At 47.6% G+C, this 14,357-nt stretch overlaps 3 protein-coding genes across 3 annotated transcripts; 1 reads left to right on the forward strand and 2 right to left on the reverse strand.

Moving 5' to 3' along the window:
* Positions 1-946: 946 nt before the first annotated feature.
* PENARI_c017G06664 (uncharacterized protein) lies at positions 947-2,086 on the reverse strand (the record flags this gene model as incomplete). Its single annotated transcript, XM_022634348.1, has 1 exon — positions 947-2,086. The coding sequence occupies one exon, from the start codon at positions 2,084-2,086 to the stop codon at positions 947-949; it is 1,140 nt and encodes a 379-aa protein (XP_022485868.1).
* Positions 2,087-6,523: 4,437 nt separating this feature from the next.
* PENARI_c017G08202 (acid sphingomyelinase family protein) lies at positions 6,524-8,632 on the forward strand (the record flags this gene model as incomplete). The annotated part of the gene is made up of 4 exons (XM_022634374.1): positions 6,524-6,546; positions 6,613-6,772; positions 6,832-6,918; positions 6,971-8,632. The coding sequence occupies 4 exons, from the start codon at positions 6,524-6,526 to the stop codon at positions 8,630-8,632; spliced, it is 1,932 nt and encodes a 643-aa protein (XP_022485865.1).
* A 249-nt stretch (positions 8,633-8,881) lies between these two features.
* Positions 8,882-13,417, reverse strand: PENARI_c017G10845 (putative arsenite efflux transporter ArsB-like; the record flags this gene model as incomplete). The annotated part of the gene is made up of 9 exons (XM_022634425.1): positions 8,882-9,222; positions 9,287-9,426; positions 9,482-9,637; positions 9,690-9,846; positions 10,082-10,256; positions 10,324-10,515; positions 11,192-11,470; positions 11,552-13,281; positions 13,342-13,417. 9 exons carry the CDS (start codon positions 13,415-13,417, stop codon positions 8,882-8,884), a joined length of 3,246 nt encoding a protein of 1,081 aa, XP_022485826.1.
* Positions 13,418-14,357: the final 940 nt, after the last annotated feature.

The following is a 14,357-nucleotide window of genomic DNA, read 5'->3' on the forward strand; positions in this document are numbered from 1 at the left end:
TTGACGCTAACGCCTCGCCTCGTGTCTATACGAGGATGGACTTCTAAATCTAGCATTGCCAAGACGCCAAGGGAAAGGGGTATGCTGTGGATACAACCGAAAGAGCCCGTCCCGAGCCGTATCTGGACACGTTCTATTCGTGGACTAATTTTGTGCTATAAAATTGAGTTTCTAGGACCACCGAAAATACACCACAAGCGAGTACTAGAAACAGAAGGCCACTCTATTGATTGTATCCTAGGAAGTAAAGGCACATAAAATGTTGCCACGGAAGCACACACACCCGCACCAATGTGAACCCAGCCCAGTGCCAAACATTAATCTTCTGAAAAGGATGCTACCGAATCGCTAGCCTATACTAGTACGGCGAGATAGAACTTTAATATTGTTGCCCAATTAGAATGTTAGCGAAGGGCTGCAGGCTATTTGTAGTAGTACTCTAGGCAATAATCGAAAGCTCTGGATTGAAGAGTTGTTTTCCAGACAACCCTACAGGCTGACCAGTGACATATTACATGATTGATTAATGCTTCGTTACATATCTATCGATATGAAGACTCGATAGATTTAGATGTAGATTTTTAAATAGTCACATCGTTGTTTTCTACGCCATGGATTTCTCTTTCATCAGACCCTTCTTGATCTTCTGACACTCCACTACTTGTAACTACGGCACTTTTGAATGTGAGCAATGGTGTCAACAACCTGTATCCCGCATACGACATCAAATATATTAATGAGGATTCAAAGTTCTATCTATCAAAGTGTGGATAAAAAGGAAATAAAAGGGGACACAAAGAAAGTAAAGAAAATCTACAGGCAGTTGCTGCCTGCGTATGTGATGATCTATAGTATACAGTCTTGATCACTTAGATCCACAACCCAGAGCCCGAGTCTGTGAAAGCCCATTTGCAGAGGAGGGAGCGAACAGACGAGAACCCTGGGTTTAAATCGGAGGCTGGATCTCAACCAATCCGTAGCCAGAAACTGGCTCACCATTGGGTCCAACGCCGGTGACGGTGACGAACCCCTCGTAAGTAACAAACGTATCGGAGCGAAGCTCTTGGTCCTCGTGGGTGGACTTGACAGTGAGACGTGTGTTGTCCTGTAGAACGATCTCCCAACTCTGCGAGTAGGTATTGTTGGAGTTTGGGGAGACCCAATTTGGGCCAAAGGGCTCGTAGGCCTTCACGGGCATGACATTGCTGACGCCAGGGGTGGACTGGGTGGTTGCCCACTGACGATGGCCGACGTCATTGCTATCATAGCTCCATATAGACAACAGCCGAGGGGATTCCAAGTGGTGAGAGCTCACGTGCAGCTGGAACCAGGTCCAGTTTAAGCTAGCAGGAGCACCGATATTCCACTGGCGGTCGTACCAGGTGAAAGAATGGTCTGTATCGATGGAAATGGTCTTGCCCTTGTGGACTAAGCTGCCGGTCGTGCTGCCGGCTGGCATGGACCACTCGCCTGTCTGATCTATCCCAAACTGGAAAAGGCCGCCATTACCGGTGTTGAAGATAACAGGTGCGGAAAGGTCGAAGGTAATATCGAACTGCACGTCGGAGTTTGTGCTGGCGGTCCGGAGCTGCTCGGTGGCGTTTCCAGGGAGCGAGGAGCCGAAGAAGAAGTCGTTGGTAGTGATATTGAAGCCGCCATTCTGACTGTTATCAAGAAGACCGCTGTCAGTGGTTGTTGTCGTAAATTGGACAAAGTCGGGTTCGGTAATGTCATAGATCGAACCGCGATAGATCGAATAGGCGCCGGTGGCAAGGACATGAGACAAGATCATGTACTGGTGGTTGTTGTCTCCGTGGACGAAGGAAGAAATCCACCACGAGTTGCTTGCGTGGGCAATTTCGCTGTTAGAAGTGTTGAAGTTAAAAGGAAGCGGAAGTGGATCAATCTTCGCGTCCAGAAGTTCGGATATTAGCAAGCACAGAATCACGTGGAGCATACTTCTTACCAGCTGAGCCCTCTGAAGACCGACGGTAGAGGGTTTGAAGGCAAAGCCAGAGTGTAAGTAGGCCTGAGCTTGTGTAGCCAAGAGCGTACTGGTGAACTTGAACACGGTGGACAAATGCATGGTGACGGAGGTAACAAGCCTTGGTCCGTTTGGTGAATGAATTTGAAACTGTTGTGATCAAAGCTGCCTTTATAGTTTCTCATTCCGGCAGTTTCGAAAGCTTTCAGGTTCCAGGGAGCTTATAGTATAAGCCGGTGATGGTGTATATAGTACGCGGCGTTAAAAAGCTCCGGAGGTGGGGTGTGAATGTTCTCCGGAGGCTTGGCTGGCTCAGGAATATTGGACCACCTTTGCCGTTCATCCTCGTGTGGATGATCTGTACATCGGCAGTTCGGTACGAGCAGGAGTTTCGGGGGCAGTTCTTTCCCTCAATCCCTGATTGACTCGGCGCGCATACACTTCGGATCTCCTTACTCAGCGGCTTTAATTGCGGGTCCGGGGGATCTACATCCGGCTCAGGACTGTAAAACTAGTGATCACGGGAGAGCTGAACTGAATGGTCATGTACAGATAGCGCATTTTACAAGTTTCAACCTCTCAATAGCACCGTAGACGCAGGAAAGAAGCTTTGCTGCAATATGTTCCATTTTGTATAAAAGTTCCAGCTGGCTCTCGTTTACCCTGCCAAAAGGGCGCATCGAGAGTCTTTAACTGAGAGCAAAAATAGTTAATCTAGCGAATTCAGGTAGGTTATAATCGATCTACAGGTATGGCACTACACCAATAGATCCAGAAATGCAATGCAGCCATCCGGCACGATAGGGAGAAAATTGAAAATCAAGCCTTCGGATGAGATAATTTGCCGGTCCATGAGAGAGAAACTTTGGAAGCTTGAAACTCTTACTCCCGCTGAGTCAGCGGAACGTAGCTTCATCTTGGCAATGAAGAAGCAGATGGGAGTCCCACGACAGTTCCATCTTTGAAGTGATTATTTACCAAGAAACAATAATTTATGTTCCCGTATTTTGAGGAATTTATCTCGCACCGACGAACGATGCTTGGAGATGGCAACCAAGGTTGAAGTCTTGCGCGGTAGAAAACAGATTATCTACCTATAATAGAATCAAAACGACATTCCCCAACAGTATCAAATCTTTCGTCAATTATAATACTAGTAAGCAACATTTCTACTGTTTTTCATTAGCCCGAGTATTATTGGCTCATTACAACAGTTCTAATCCAAGTTCTGTAGGAATTGTAATCTCCATTATTTGGAGTACTATCTTTGCTTCATCTTCTTGGGTTGGAATATCGAAAACAACGAGGTTAACAGTCTATATATCTCCACTGGGCCCTTTTTCTAGTAGCAAGATAAACAATATCTTCGTTCTGCCGCTTAGAAATCCGGTCAAGCGGACACAACCCACTGGCGCCAGTTCCCTTGATATCACAGCCAGCATCAATTTGTTCCATGCATCTATTCAAGATTCCTTGGTCTTTTCTCGCTTGGTTCAATCGGCGGCACAAAATAAGGAAGTCGTCCTCAACTGCGCGACAATTCATATTTTCGTTCTGCGTTCCACTTCCAGAGGTTTGGTTACGGTAAACTTTCTACACAGCAGTGTCAGTCTTAGCATACATCTCAGTGATGGTGTAAATAGGATGTTTACCGAATGCGAAGATGAGGTGTTGGTATCAGACCGGAAATAACATTTGCTCCCATCTAAGAGCCTCTCCGAGCATGTTGATCTTAGCAAATATCGATTGCTTGTCGAATTTTGCTCCAAAGAACACATATCGCGCAGTCGCAGATTGGTCTGGCGGGGCTAATCGAGTAAGATATCCGACGGTCTAAATTTTCGATTTGATGTCTTTGTCCCGACTTAACAGGGGAAAGTACTTGTACCTATATTCTGTCACCCAGCATGATGCCTGTTAAACGTTACTGGTTACCATACAATAATTAGAATTTATGGCGTCTCTTACTGTCCATGGTGATAGATGAAATCTCGCCAATTGGGACTGATAAATAAAAGCTTCCAGAAGGTTTCGATGTGAAAACGAGTCTTGTAGAGGGGCGAGATAGCCACGGGTTGGCGAATTCTCACTCATGTCAATGCCTACTGTACCGAGCGCCACTCAAAACACCACGTTTCATGTACCATGGTAAGACTATCCGGTTGGTGGAGGTCAATCCTGTACCACTACTGCTACTGAGATTATCCGCTGACTTCATTCCAAACGTTGTTAGTAAAGCGGTAAGGTGAAGGTCCCAGATTTTGTTTCTAGAATTATGTGCCTTTTCCGGCTAGCTTCGCCAGGTCCCATATTAGGTATCTATATACAAATCACAATAGGAGACCTTTCCGGTGTTGTAATATGAGAGCATCATGGCTTATAGCCAAAGGCATCATTTTACACAATTCATGCGACTCCAGTGGGTAAGCTCTCGGCACAAACCTGATAGGACTCTGCTAAACCCTCGCTGGATGTTCTCATCAGTATAAAATAGGCGTAATGAAACTTCCTATTTGGGGCGCGGATCTTCAATGATCTCGTCCAAACGCCGAGCATTACTTTCTCCAATAATCTGTCATTCATCAAATATCAACATCCTCTTTTCTCCCCTTACTTTTCCTTTCGGGTACATCATGAACCTCTGTTTATGAGGTTGTTCTCGATTTTACCTAGCAGTTTGTGAAAATTACGCTAGGTAGCCACGGGAGTGTATGACGCCTCTGACGCCTACATCTTTGTGCGCTATTTTATTTTATCGCTGGCCAATTGGCATTAAACTGTGTAAGTTTTAATTTCCGCTAGATCCTTTGGTTAAAATATGTTCTGGAGTTGTCGATGTTGCGCCCTTGGTCAACACTTCCATGTACTTCCATACGCCATGGGTCGTACCTTGTACAGAAAAATTGCGGGAGACTGCAAAATCGCTTTTCTCCATCTCTGGGCGTACCGTGTTCTATCAGATCTTGGATTTAACCAAGTTTGTTAGCCCACGGTACATAAGGACAAGCGACCGGTTCGGCGAATCATTTTCTTGGGATTCACACACCACGTGGTCATCTTCTGATCCACGTGGCAGGCGGTGTAGAGTGTCATTCATAAAAATGTTGGAATATGAAGCTGGCCAAAATTGGAAGTTGTGTCGCAAGTCCCACAGTTAAACCGACCCCGTTGACCAACGGCAACTTCGGGCTAGAGAGAGCCTGAAGGAGTTGGAGGTAGCTCTTCTCTGCTGGGCTGTACATTCACAGAGATTTATTGTATTTCAACCGATTTTCGCAAGCCAGTCAACAGACTAATCTTTTATGCGTCCTTTGGGAATGCCTTCTCCGCCATTGCCTCTCCAATGAGCAGATATTGAGTTACAGAGGGTCAGAATTTTGCCTTATGTCTCACACAAGCACTTTTATTCAAATATGGAGGGAGCGCTACGCCTTCAATGCTTGCAATTTGTGGATGTACTATCGCACGAGGAAATACCGATGACTGTGGTGCTCATATTCGAACACCGTCCCAAGTACATTTGCATATCGTTGTTGATTAGCTTCGCTCCTCTTCTTCTCTCTTTCTTCTTCTCTCTAGCTTAGTGTCTTCGTACGAATAGACTCTTAATCATCAAAGACTTTCCGGCTCACAGAGGCCCGGTATTTTTCCGAGTGCGATCCTCGCATTGCGCGATGCAAGTGGCGCTTCGGAGCCCACCGAAAACCCCGCCTGCATTTTAAGGGGTTGGGGGTAGATTGGGGGCCATTTGTAGGCCAAGATGTGTTATATCACAGCTAACATTGGGTGTTTAGGAGCAACTAACGTTAACACTACGTCAATAGGGAGTGTTTAACTTTGTCGCTACCACTTTGCGACCGCCGCCGGCTGACAATATTATAAGCAATGCCGAATGATTGAATATATACATGTAGTTATGGGTCATAACTTATAGCATCCGACCAACTTCTCAAATCTGACATCCGGACCGGACCATCTGTTCTTTGTCCCTGCATATCAGATCGCCAGATGAGCTTGGCATGTCAGATGTCAGATGAGGCTGATAATGATCTTACCTATCACTAAAATATGGGTTATGCATAAACCTATCGTTTCAGCATAGCTATGACATGGCTTGGACCCTGGCTTCGGAGATTACATCTCCGAGTCTAGGCGAACATGCCAAGATATCCACGGCATATAAATAACCCCCGAGATCAACGACTTCGGCCTGCAGCGTTGCAAGCAGCTATCACTAGCGACTTCTAGTCGCTTGGCTGCATCTCTATTCACAGTATAAAACTGCTGGAACCCCTCTCGGGCGACCGATCGGCTGATAATAAACCCCGACTTTATTCATGCGAGCCTTTTTTTATGCTTTAATGCGTTCTCCTGAGTAGATATGCTAACAATTCGGGCATACTCCCCGGGCCGTCCATAGCAATGTCTCACTATGTTCATCACATGTTAGACCATCACGATGGAGCTGATGATATACCAAATTGCAAAGCTGCAGGTCCATCTCTAAGCGAGCTGCAGGCGTTTTGTTCAATATACTAAATGCCTCTGCTCTTGGCTGATACGTAAAAGTGGACTTTCCTCGACGGAAGGTGCGGAGTGTTTTGACTCTCTTCCTTCACCCATTGCAGTTTGGAAATTCCAACCATCTTCGAGATGAAAGCCATTCTGTTGGTCTTGAGCCTTTTGGCCTTTGGCGCTCACGCTGAAACTTCAAAGGCTTCCACGGAGAGCTTCATCTCATCTATTTGGGATGACTTCAAACATGCTGTGGATTGCGGTTCCTGCCAAGTATGTTCATCCTGGCGCATGAACCATTAGACAAAAGGCTTACCTGAATTATCCTGCAGGCTCTCTTGGGTGGTCTCAAGCTTGTCTCCGGGTTTGGCGAGGGCTTTATGATCGATGTCTTCATCGGCCTATGCAATCTCAGTGGCGTATGTCAACATTCTGAGTGCGCCTCACCAAATCATATTGACCAAACTACAGGTCGAAGATCCGGATGTTTGCCGTGGAATTATCGAGAAAGAAGGTCCTGCGCTTCATGATGCTTTCCAGAATTTGCATATCGGGTCTCACGCCACCAGGACGATGTGCGCTAGTCTGATCGGACTCTGCCAGTATCCTGAGGTTCGTCCTCACACATTGCAGTTTCCTTCATCTAAGCCGGACACCACCAGACCACCGCCCAGCGGTGAGTCGCCAATCAAGGTTGTTCATTTCAGTGACACACACGTGGATCTCTTCTACGAAACTGGTGCCAGCTACGAATGCTCCAAGCCCATCTGCTGCAGGGTCTATGAAGATAAGGATGCCCCGGGGGTCACTAAAACCCCGTGTGGTCCATTTGGAAACACCAAATGCGATCCACCGCACATCCTTCAGGAGAGCATGAACGCAGCCATTGCAAAGATCGACCCAGATTTCTCTATCTACACCGGCGACGTGGTAGCCCACGATATCTGGCTAGTTGGCCAGGATGAAGCACTGCAAGTGTTCAATGACACATACGGCCAGATGGAAAAGGATCTTGGTATGGTGTACGCTGCCATAGGAAACCATGACACTGCACCGGTCAATCTCTTTCCCCCGAATGATATCCAGAGCAAATACAGCGCCCAATTTGCATATAATGCGCTCGCTGAAGACTGGTATGCCCTGACAGGCATTCCGTCCGTCAAGTCTGCAGATGAATTTGGGTCGTATTCAGCCATCCATCCAAACAGCAACTTGCGCATCATCTCTTACAACAGCATCTTCTACTACAATTTCAACTTCTACATGTACCAAGACCCAATGGAAAAAGATCCAAACGGACAATTCGAATGGCTCATCAAGGAACTACAAGCGGCCGAAGATGCGGGCCAGCGCGCGTGGCTAATCTCACACATCCCATCCGGCGTCACCGATCATTTCCGCGATTATTCACAATACTTCGACCAGATCGTGCAGCGGTACGAGGCAACAATCGCGGGTCTGTTCTACGGCCATACACACATGGATGAATTCCAAATTGCATACTCAGACTACAACAACCGCAAATGGGACACCGCAACTGCAATGGGATACATCGCCCCATCCATGACACCAACCTCAGGTCCTCCCTCATTCCGCGTCTACGAGATTGATCCCGTCACATACGGCGTGTTGGATTTCACTCAATACATCGCCAATATCAGCGATCCGTCCTACCAGACAAAACCAGAATGGGTCCCCTACTACTCCGCCAAAGCAGCCTACGGCTCAAAGCTCTCTCCTCCCCTGACAGACTCAACCGCAGAACTCACTCCTGCCTTCTGGCACAATGTCACCGTCACCATGGAGAAAGATCCCTCTATCTTCCAGGACTTCTGGGCGAGGCGTAATCGGGGATGGAACGTCGCCGCTTGTACCGGCGACTGCATGAAAAAGGAGCTCTGCACGCTTCGAGCTGCGGATGCACAGCATAACTGTCATGAGCCGAAGCCTGGTCTTAATATCAGTATCAATAAGCGTGATCAGGGGTCTGGAGATGTTCCGTTGGAGGGAGAGAGAGTGTCTGGTCCTGAGTGTGATCATGCCGGGATGGCGACGCTTTTGGGGAAGATTGCTTATCGTGCTCGGCTTGTGCGTGAGGCTGAGGAGAGGGATCCGGTCAGGGCCGAGGCTTGATCTTATGTGGCTTGCTTGTGTGTCGCTGGAATGCTATGGTGTTGCAACCAGGGTGTTCCAAAGTGCTCAATGTTACAAGAAAGCCATCTTATGATTGATAGATTTAATCAATGTGGTTAGTCCTAGTCCTAGTTTGACAAGATGATAGTGTTTCATGCCTCCGACTACTCTGTTTTGTGTACGATATCAACTAAACCGCGATCAAATCCGTTCTATAAGCCCAAACGTACAACTTTCCGAACTTCCAACCTATGATTGCCCCGTTCCAACCCAAGCCCGATCAATCTCCAGCTCAGCATCATACCCATAACACCACATCTGCGTTGCGGGATCACTCCACTGATTAGGACTATGATTAAACTGTAATCCCGTCGTCTCCAGCTTCATGGCAGCATCACGGGCTTTCTGAAGTGGTCCATCTGGGAAATGCCAGAGTTTTCCATTCAGAGAACTCGCCTCTTGCATCATTCCTGATCGCTGGATGCGAACTTTCTCGAATATACTCAGTGCTTTGGGGATCTCTGTTGCATTTTCGATTTTAGATAGGGAGCTTGCTAGGGCTACGCCGTCTTCCATTGCTATTGCTGCGCCTGTATATTGTCAATAGGTTCTTCGGATTTTATATTCAAGCTCTTCAGGAATGAAAGTTCTTACCTTGAGACATATACGGCAGCATGGCATGGGCTGCGTCTCCCAAGATGACGACCTTGCCACTGACCCACCGAGACAAAGGAGTCCCGCTGATCAGTGGCCATTTGATAGTCTTTTCAATCAGCCCGATGATCTTCTGCAGTCTGGGTCGAAAGTATCAGCAAACAGAAAAACAAGCGACAGTACATGGATGCATACCGCCCATCCCACCCTTGGAATTCACGTCTCATATCAGCCAGAGCAGTTGCCTGATCCCAAGTCGACGGGTCACTGTGATCCGGATGCGAGAGAACCATATTAAACGACTTGCCAGCTCCAATGATATATGTCATAACATGTCGCTGGTCACCGATCCTAACGAGAAAGTCAACGGAGTCCTCATAATTCAGACTCAACACAAACCAACCATAAATTAAGACCCGGTCGATCGAGCAACCAAGAAAGTTCCGGGTCATCTTTCATGAGCTCCACGTCGACGGTAGCACGATATGCTGCAAATCCAGTCTTCTCAAACGAAGGACGGCCACCCTCCTCAAGAATACCCCTCGCAACCGAGTTCACTCCTGCCAAAAGTCAGATCTTCATATCGCTCAAGTCCAAATACAGTATACAGTATACCATCAGCCGCAATAATCAAATCACCCCTTACATACTCCCAATTCTGAACACCAATCTCTCCTCTATATCGATCATACTCAGTAACCCGCGCACCAAACCTGACATGAACACCCAAATCCACCGCCCGTTGATAAAGCGCAGACCTCAAATCCGCCCGATGAATTACATAGTACGGCGCACCATACAAATCCCGAAAATTGGGGATCAACCGCGTAAACCCGATCACTTGGCCGGTCTGCCATCGTCTGATGGATATTGCTTCTGGTTCGATTACGTGTTCTTTAAGGTAAGGGTCTATGCCGAGTTTGCTTAGGAGCCTTGCTGAGTTGGGTGGGATTTGGATGCCTGCGCCGACCTGTGCAGTAACGGGGGTTAAGAATGTGTAGGTAGGTTGATAATAGTAGGTAAACTGTGAGGCTTACTTCTTCCAGCTCTTTTGTTTGCTCGTAGACGGTGACCGTATGGCCTGAAGTTGCGAGTGCGATTGCTGTTGCGAGTCCGCCCAGGCCGGCGCCTACGACTATGATGTTTAGGGGGACTTTCGTGGGTTGGGGGTCTTTTGCTGTGGTTAAGGGATTTAGGAAGGCGAGACAATTGCTGGGGTATGTTGGAGGCTGTTGAATTCTTGTTAATATCTGGGAATCTCAATATGTTTTGGAAGGGTGATTTACTTTCAAGAAAGCCTCAGCCACTATATGATTTTCGGATGCCATTTGTTTTAAACTGGTTCGAATGAGGACAATGTATGGTAACTCGCTATCTATAGGACCCCGCGAGCTGGGAATGCCCCATTGTCCCATTGCCCCGCATCTCGTGGATATGGGACGATCATTTAGTTGCAAAATACAATGTATCTATTTGGAGTTGGTTAATCGATGTGCTTGCCTATCATACCTTTGTGCAGTGTATGATATATTTATGAAGCTTCTGTGAAATATAGATTAGGAGAGCATCTTTTGTCGAGATCTCAGTGTCACATCGGCTGCTGAAAAGAGAGGCAACAAGCTGCAAAATATAACTTGCAAGGAATGGGCGGGAAAAGACTTACAGCTTACCAGTTGATAATGGACGCGACTCCTTAAAACGGATTCATTGACTTCATAAAATCGTCTGCTCGTCAAGCCACAAGAGAAACCCAGACAAGCGTGTAAAGCATCATAATCTATAGAACGTCTAACCCGCTTCCCAAGAAATCCTTCGTACACCGTGCACCATGGAACATAGTTACTGGTTATACGGCTGAGTCCCTCGAACAACATATATCTCCCCAATAAGAACAGCACAACCCACAGCCATAGAAACAGCAATAATGGGCAAATTTACACGCGCAAACTCCAAACTGCCAACCCGAATGTGTTTCCGCGACAAGATATCCCGCCACAGTAAGCCAGCCAACGAGGCACTAAAGGCAGTACTGAAAGCACCAAAGTTGACACCGAGGGCCATGCTATATACAGTCGCCCAGAATGTCTGGTCGCTGATAGGGATATTGTTTCTGTCGTGGATTGTTTGCCATGCTTGGATGACGCGCGAGAGGAGGATTGTAGTGCCGATGTTTGTTCCGGCAAACTAATCGGAGGGAAAGTGGTTAGTCAGTTCACAGGAAGAAAGTGAAAGAGAGACAAAGAGAGAGGTATAGTGGGAACCCACATTGCATAGAATCACAGATAAGAATCCCATCCCGCCAACAGCACCCACAGTTCCGGTCTTATTTACCCAATGGTCCCATCCATATGCAAAAACCGGTACCCAGCCCTTGGTGACTAATGCCTGCACAAGAACGAACATTGAGAACGCAAAAGGAACTAGTGGGAAGGGCATGTGGGATACTACAACAGTCACTGTCGGGAATGTCTCCTGGAGCCAGCGGTAGAGATCGGCACAGAGAGAAGTCAACGTGGGCGGTCCGTCTTGTTGATAAGGATATGCCCGCTTCTCCTCATCAGTCCTGTCAGTCGTTTGTCGCGAATCCAGTGGTTCTGGGGAAGATGCAAGAGCCAACCGCTTATTGTCTAACGAGGAAACACCAGGTGACTCTAGATCAGGGAACTTTTCTTTGTCGACCAGCACTGAGACTGACAACGGCGTCCCGGAATCCGGGTGGGAAGTCGAAGTCTTCGAGCCGATAGTTGCATCCGCAGCCCCCAGTGATATCTCATCATCTGTGCGTTCAGTGCTCTTGGGCAGGCCCGACAGATCCTGCTCAGATTGGTCCAGTCCGAGAATATCTGGAGATTGTGATTCCTCCCGTTCTCGCATTTCTCGCTCTGCTCGTGCATTCTCGACATCCCGTCGACCCTTTGCGGCAATCTCGCGTGTCTCGTGGCGATAGATCCAGCCAGAACTGACATCCCAGCAGAACATGACAAATGCAGCGGGCAATGTCACGTAAAAGACAGGTTTTTCATGTCCACTTTGGCTCGATGCGTTGATTGCAAGGAGTGTGATGAGTGCGGCGGCCATGATGACGGCACCAAAGGCAGCACCTTTCTTGTCCAAGAATGGGTTCATGATCTCTTCTAAGGAGAGTTTCTTTCCTTCTGGGTTGTTCATGTCCTCTTCTTCTTCGGCATTTCCTCGGGCGTGGGGGATATTTGGGTTGACGGGCGTTTTGCGTTTATCTTCCTCGGAGAGCTCGTGCATTTTGATCGAGAGCGGAATAAGGGACTCATCGGCGAAGATAATGTAGAGCAGGAATGGGAATATGACGATAGCTGTTACAACTGTTGGCACGATCATGTTTGCTGTGTAGACGATGAACTTGATCTGGAAGGCGCCGGCAAGCACGAGGTTGGTTGGGTTTGAAGAAACCAGAATTGCAGAGGCGATGTTTGCTATGGCGAATTGGCTATGGATCCAGGCTCTGGGGTGAACGATATTGCTTGATACGCGGGTCATGTAGGCGAGAAAGGCTGTTCCTGATAGAATGATAGGGTCGTTTCCGATGAAAGTGCCAAGCCCGAAGAAGAAGGCATACAGGTAGAAGAAGAGTCGGTGGCCAACCTTGCCTCCTCGTTCGAGAACTTTGAATGCTAGCCATCTGATTAGACCAGAGGCATCTATCGAGATTGCGATATATGCGAGTGTGAGGAAGAATGCCATGATGTCAATAGGCAAGATGTGGTTTGCGCCGAGCGTTCCATCGTGTACTTCTTTTCGACCAATAGCCCGGATAGCTAGAAGGAAGAGATCCGCTATCAATGGTGCCGTGATGAAATTCATCGGAAAACGAAACCTCACGAAGAAGCTTTCGTTCTCATTGGATCGAGGACGATGTCGGCGAGGTATTATGCGTATGGCGCTCAGCGAGTCCACAAATATGTTGGAAAGCCATCGCGGTAGGTATATCGGGATACGGAAGGGGAAAAGGACATTAATATCTGTAGAGCCACGAAACAGCGGTTAGTTTCCAATCCTACGGTGCAAAGCCGGTCACTTACTAGTTAGAACAAAAACGATTAGAGTAGTAATTGATCGCCAATTTTTGATTTTTGATGTATCGAGATCCTCGTCCATTTTGAGCTTTTGGTTCTCCTTTTGGGGCTGCTTGAAGGTCGCGTGGGCTTCAGCTTCGCATGTACCTAAGTACTAGCTGTTGTGGTCAAGCGCCGAGTCAGTTGCCGGAATGCAGGGACAACGGAAATTCGCATGTCAAGGTCCAGTTGTTTAGCCTATGGCAGACACATTTCTTTTCTGCAACTTCGCACGAAAAAATAGTGACGACAGGAGGTGCCTCTGGGCTTTTTGTCAAAATCCGGAGTAATGTTGTCACTTGATCTCTCTCCTTGCCGGGAAATCAAGAAATAGACAGGAATGTGGGGAACTGCGATAGGATGCCCCTCATAGTATCCTCGGCAGGTTAAGAATATTCTGCGACGTAAACCGGGCAAAACTGGGAGTGCAGCCTCTATTTGGAGCTTATGCCAGACTGGGGCTGTGGGCAACGAGTTCCGTGATCAAAGTGGAGTGATTGTTGGGCTGGTTTAAAGTTGTACTAGAAGGCGGGCGAAGCAACGTAGTTCCAGCAGTCCCCAGTGCTACAAAAGACTGGGATAGGGCCGGAGCAGAGATTTTTGGGCGCTGAGGCTCAGAGATGGCACGGACGTTAGGAGCAATCAGAGAGAGTGAACGGAGCACGAGATAGTGAGGACAGTGTGATTAGCGTAAAATTAGGCTTAGGCAAGACATGCTAAGAGACTAACTATGGGAGAATTTGCCCCGCACGTCTCCAGTCTTCACATCGACCCATGGTTGTCCAATATCAGTCCAAAACATTCAAATCATCTATATAATCTGTCTCTCGTTCTCTAGTTTCCTCCCTGACCTCCCATTTATCCCTTGCGGCTTTACCGCAACTCACAAATTACTCCGTGGGCACAGCCACTGGGCGCTATGCAAGCCCAAGCCCAACTTACCAATCAGGGGGAGGCTGGCATTGCCCCGTCTCGTATTGTGC

The sequence above is a fragment of the Penicillium arizonense genome (assembly GCF_001773325.1).
Source record: "Penicillium arizonense strain CBS 141311 chromosome Unknown PENARI_contig017, whole genome shotgun sequence".
NCBI lineage: Eukaryota > Fungi > Ascomycota > Eurotiomycetes > Eurotiales > Aspergillaceae > Penicillium > Penicillium arizonense.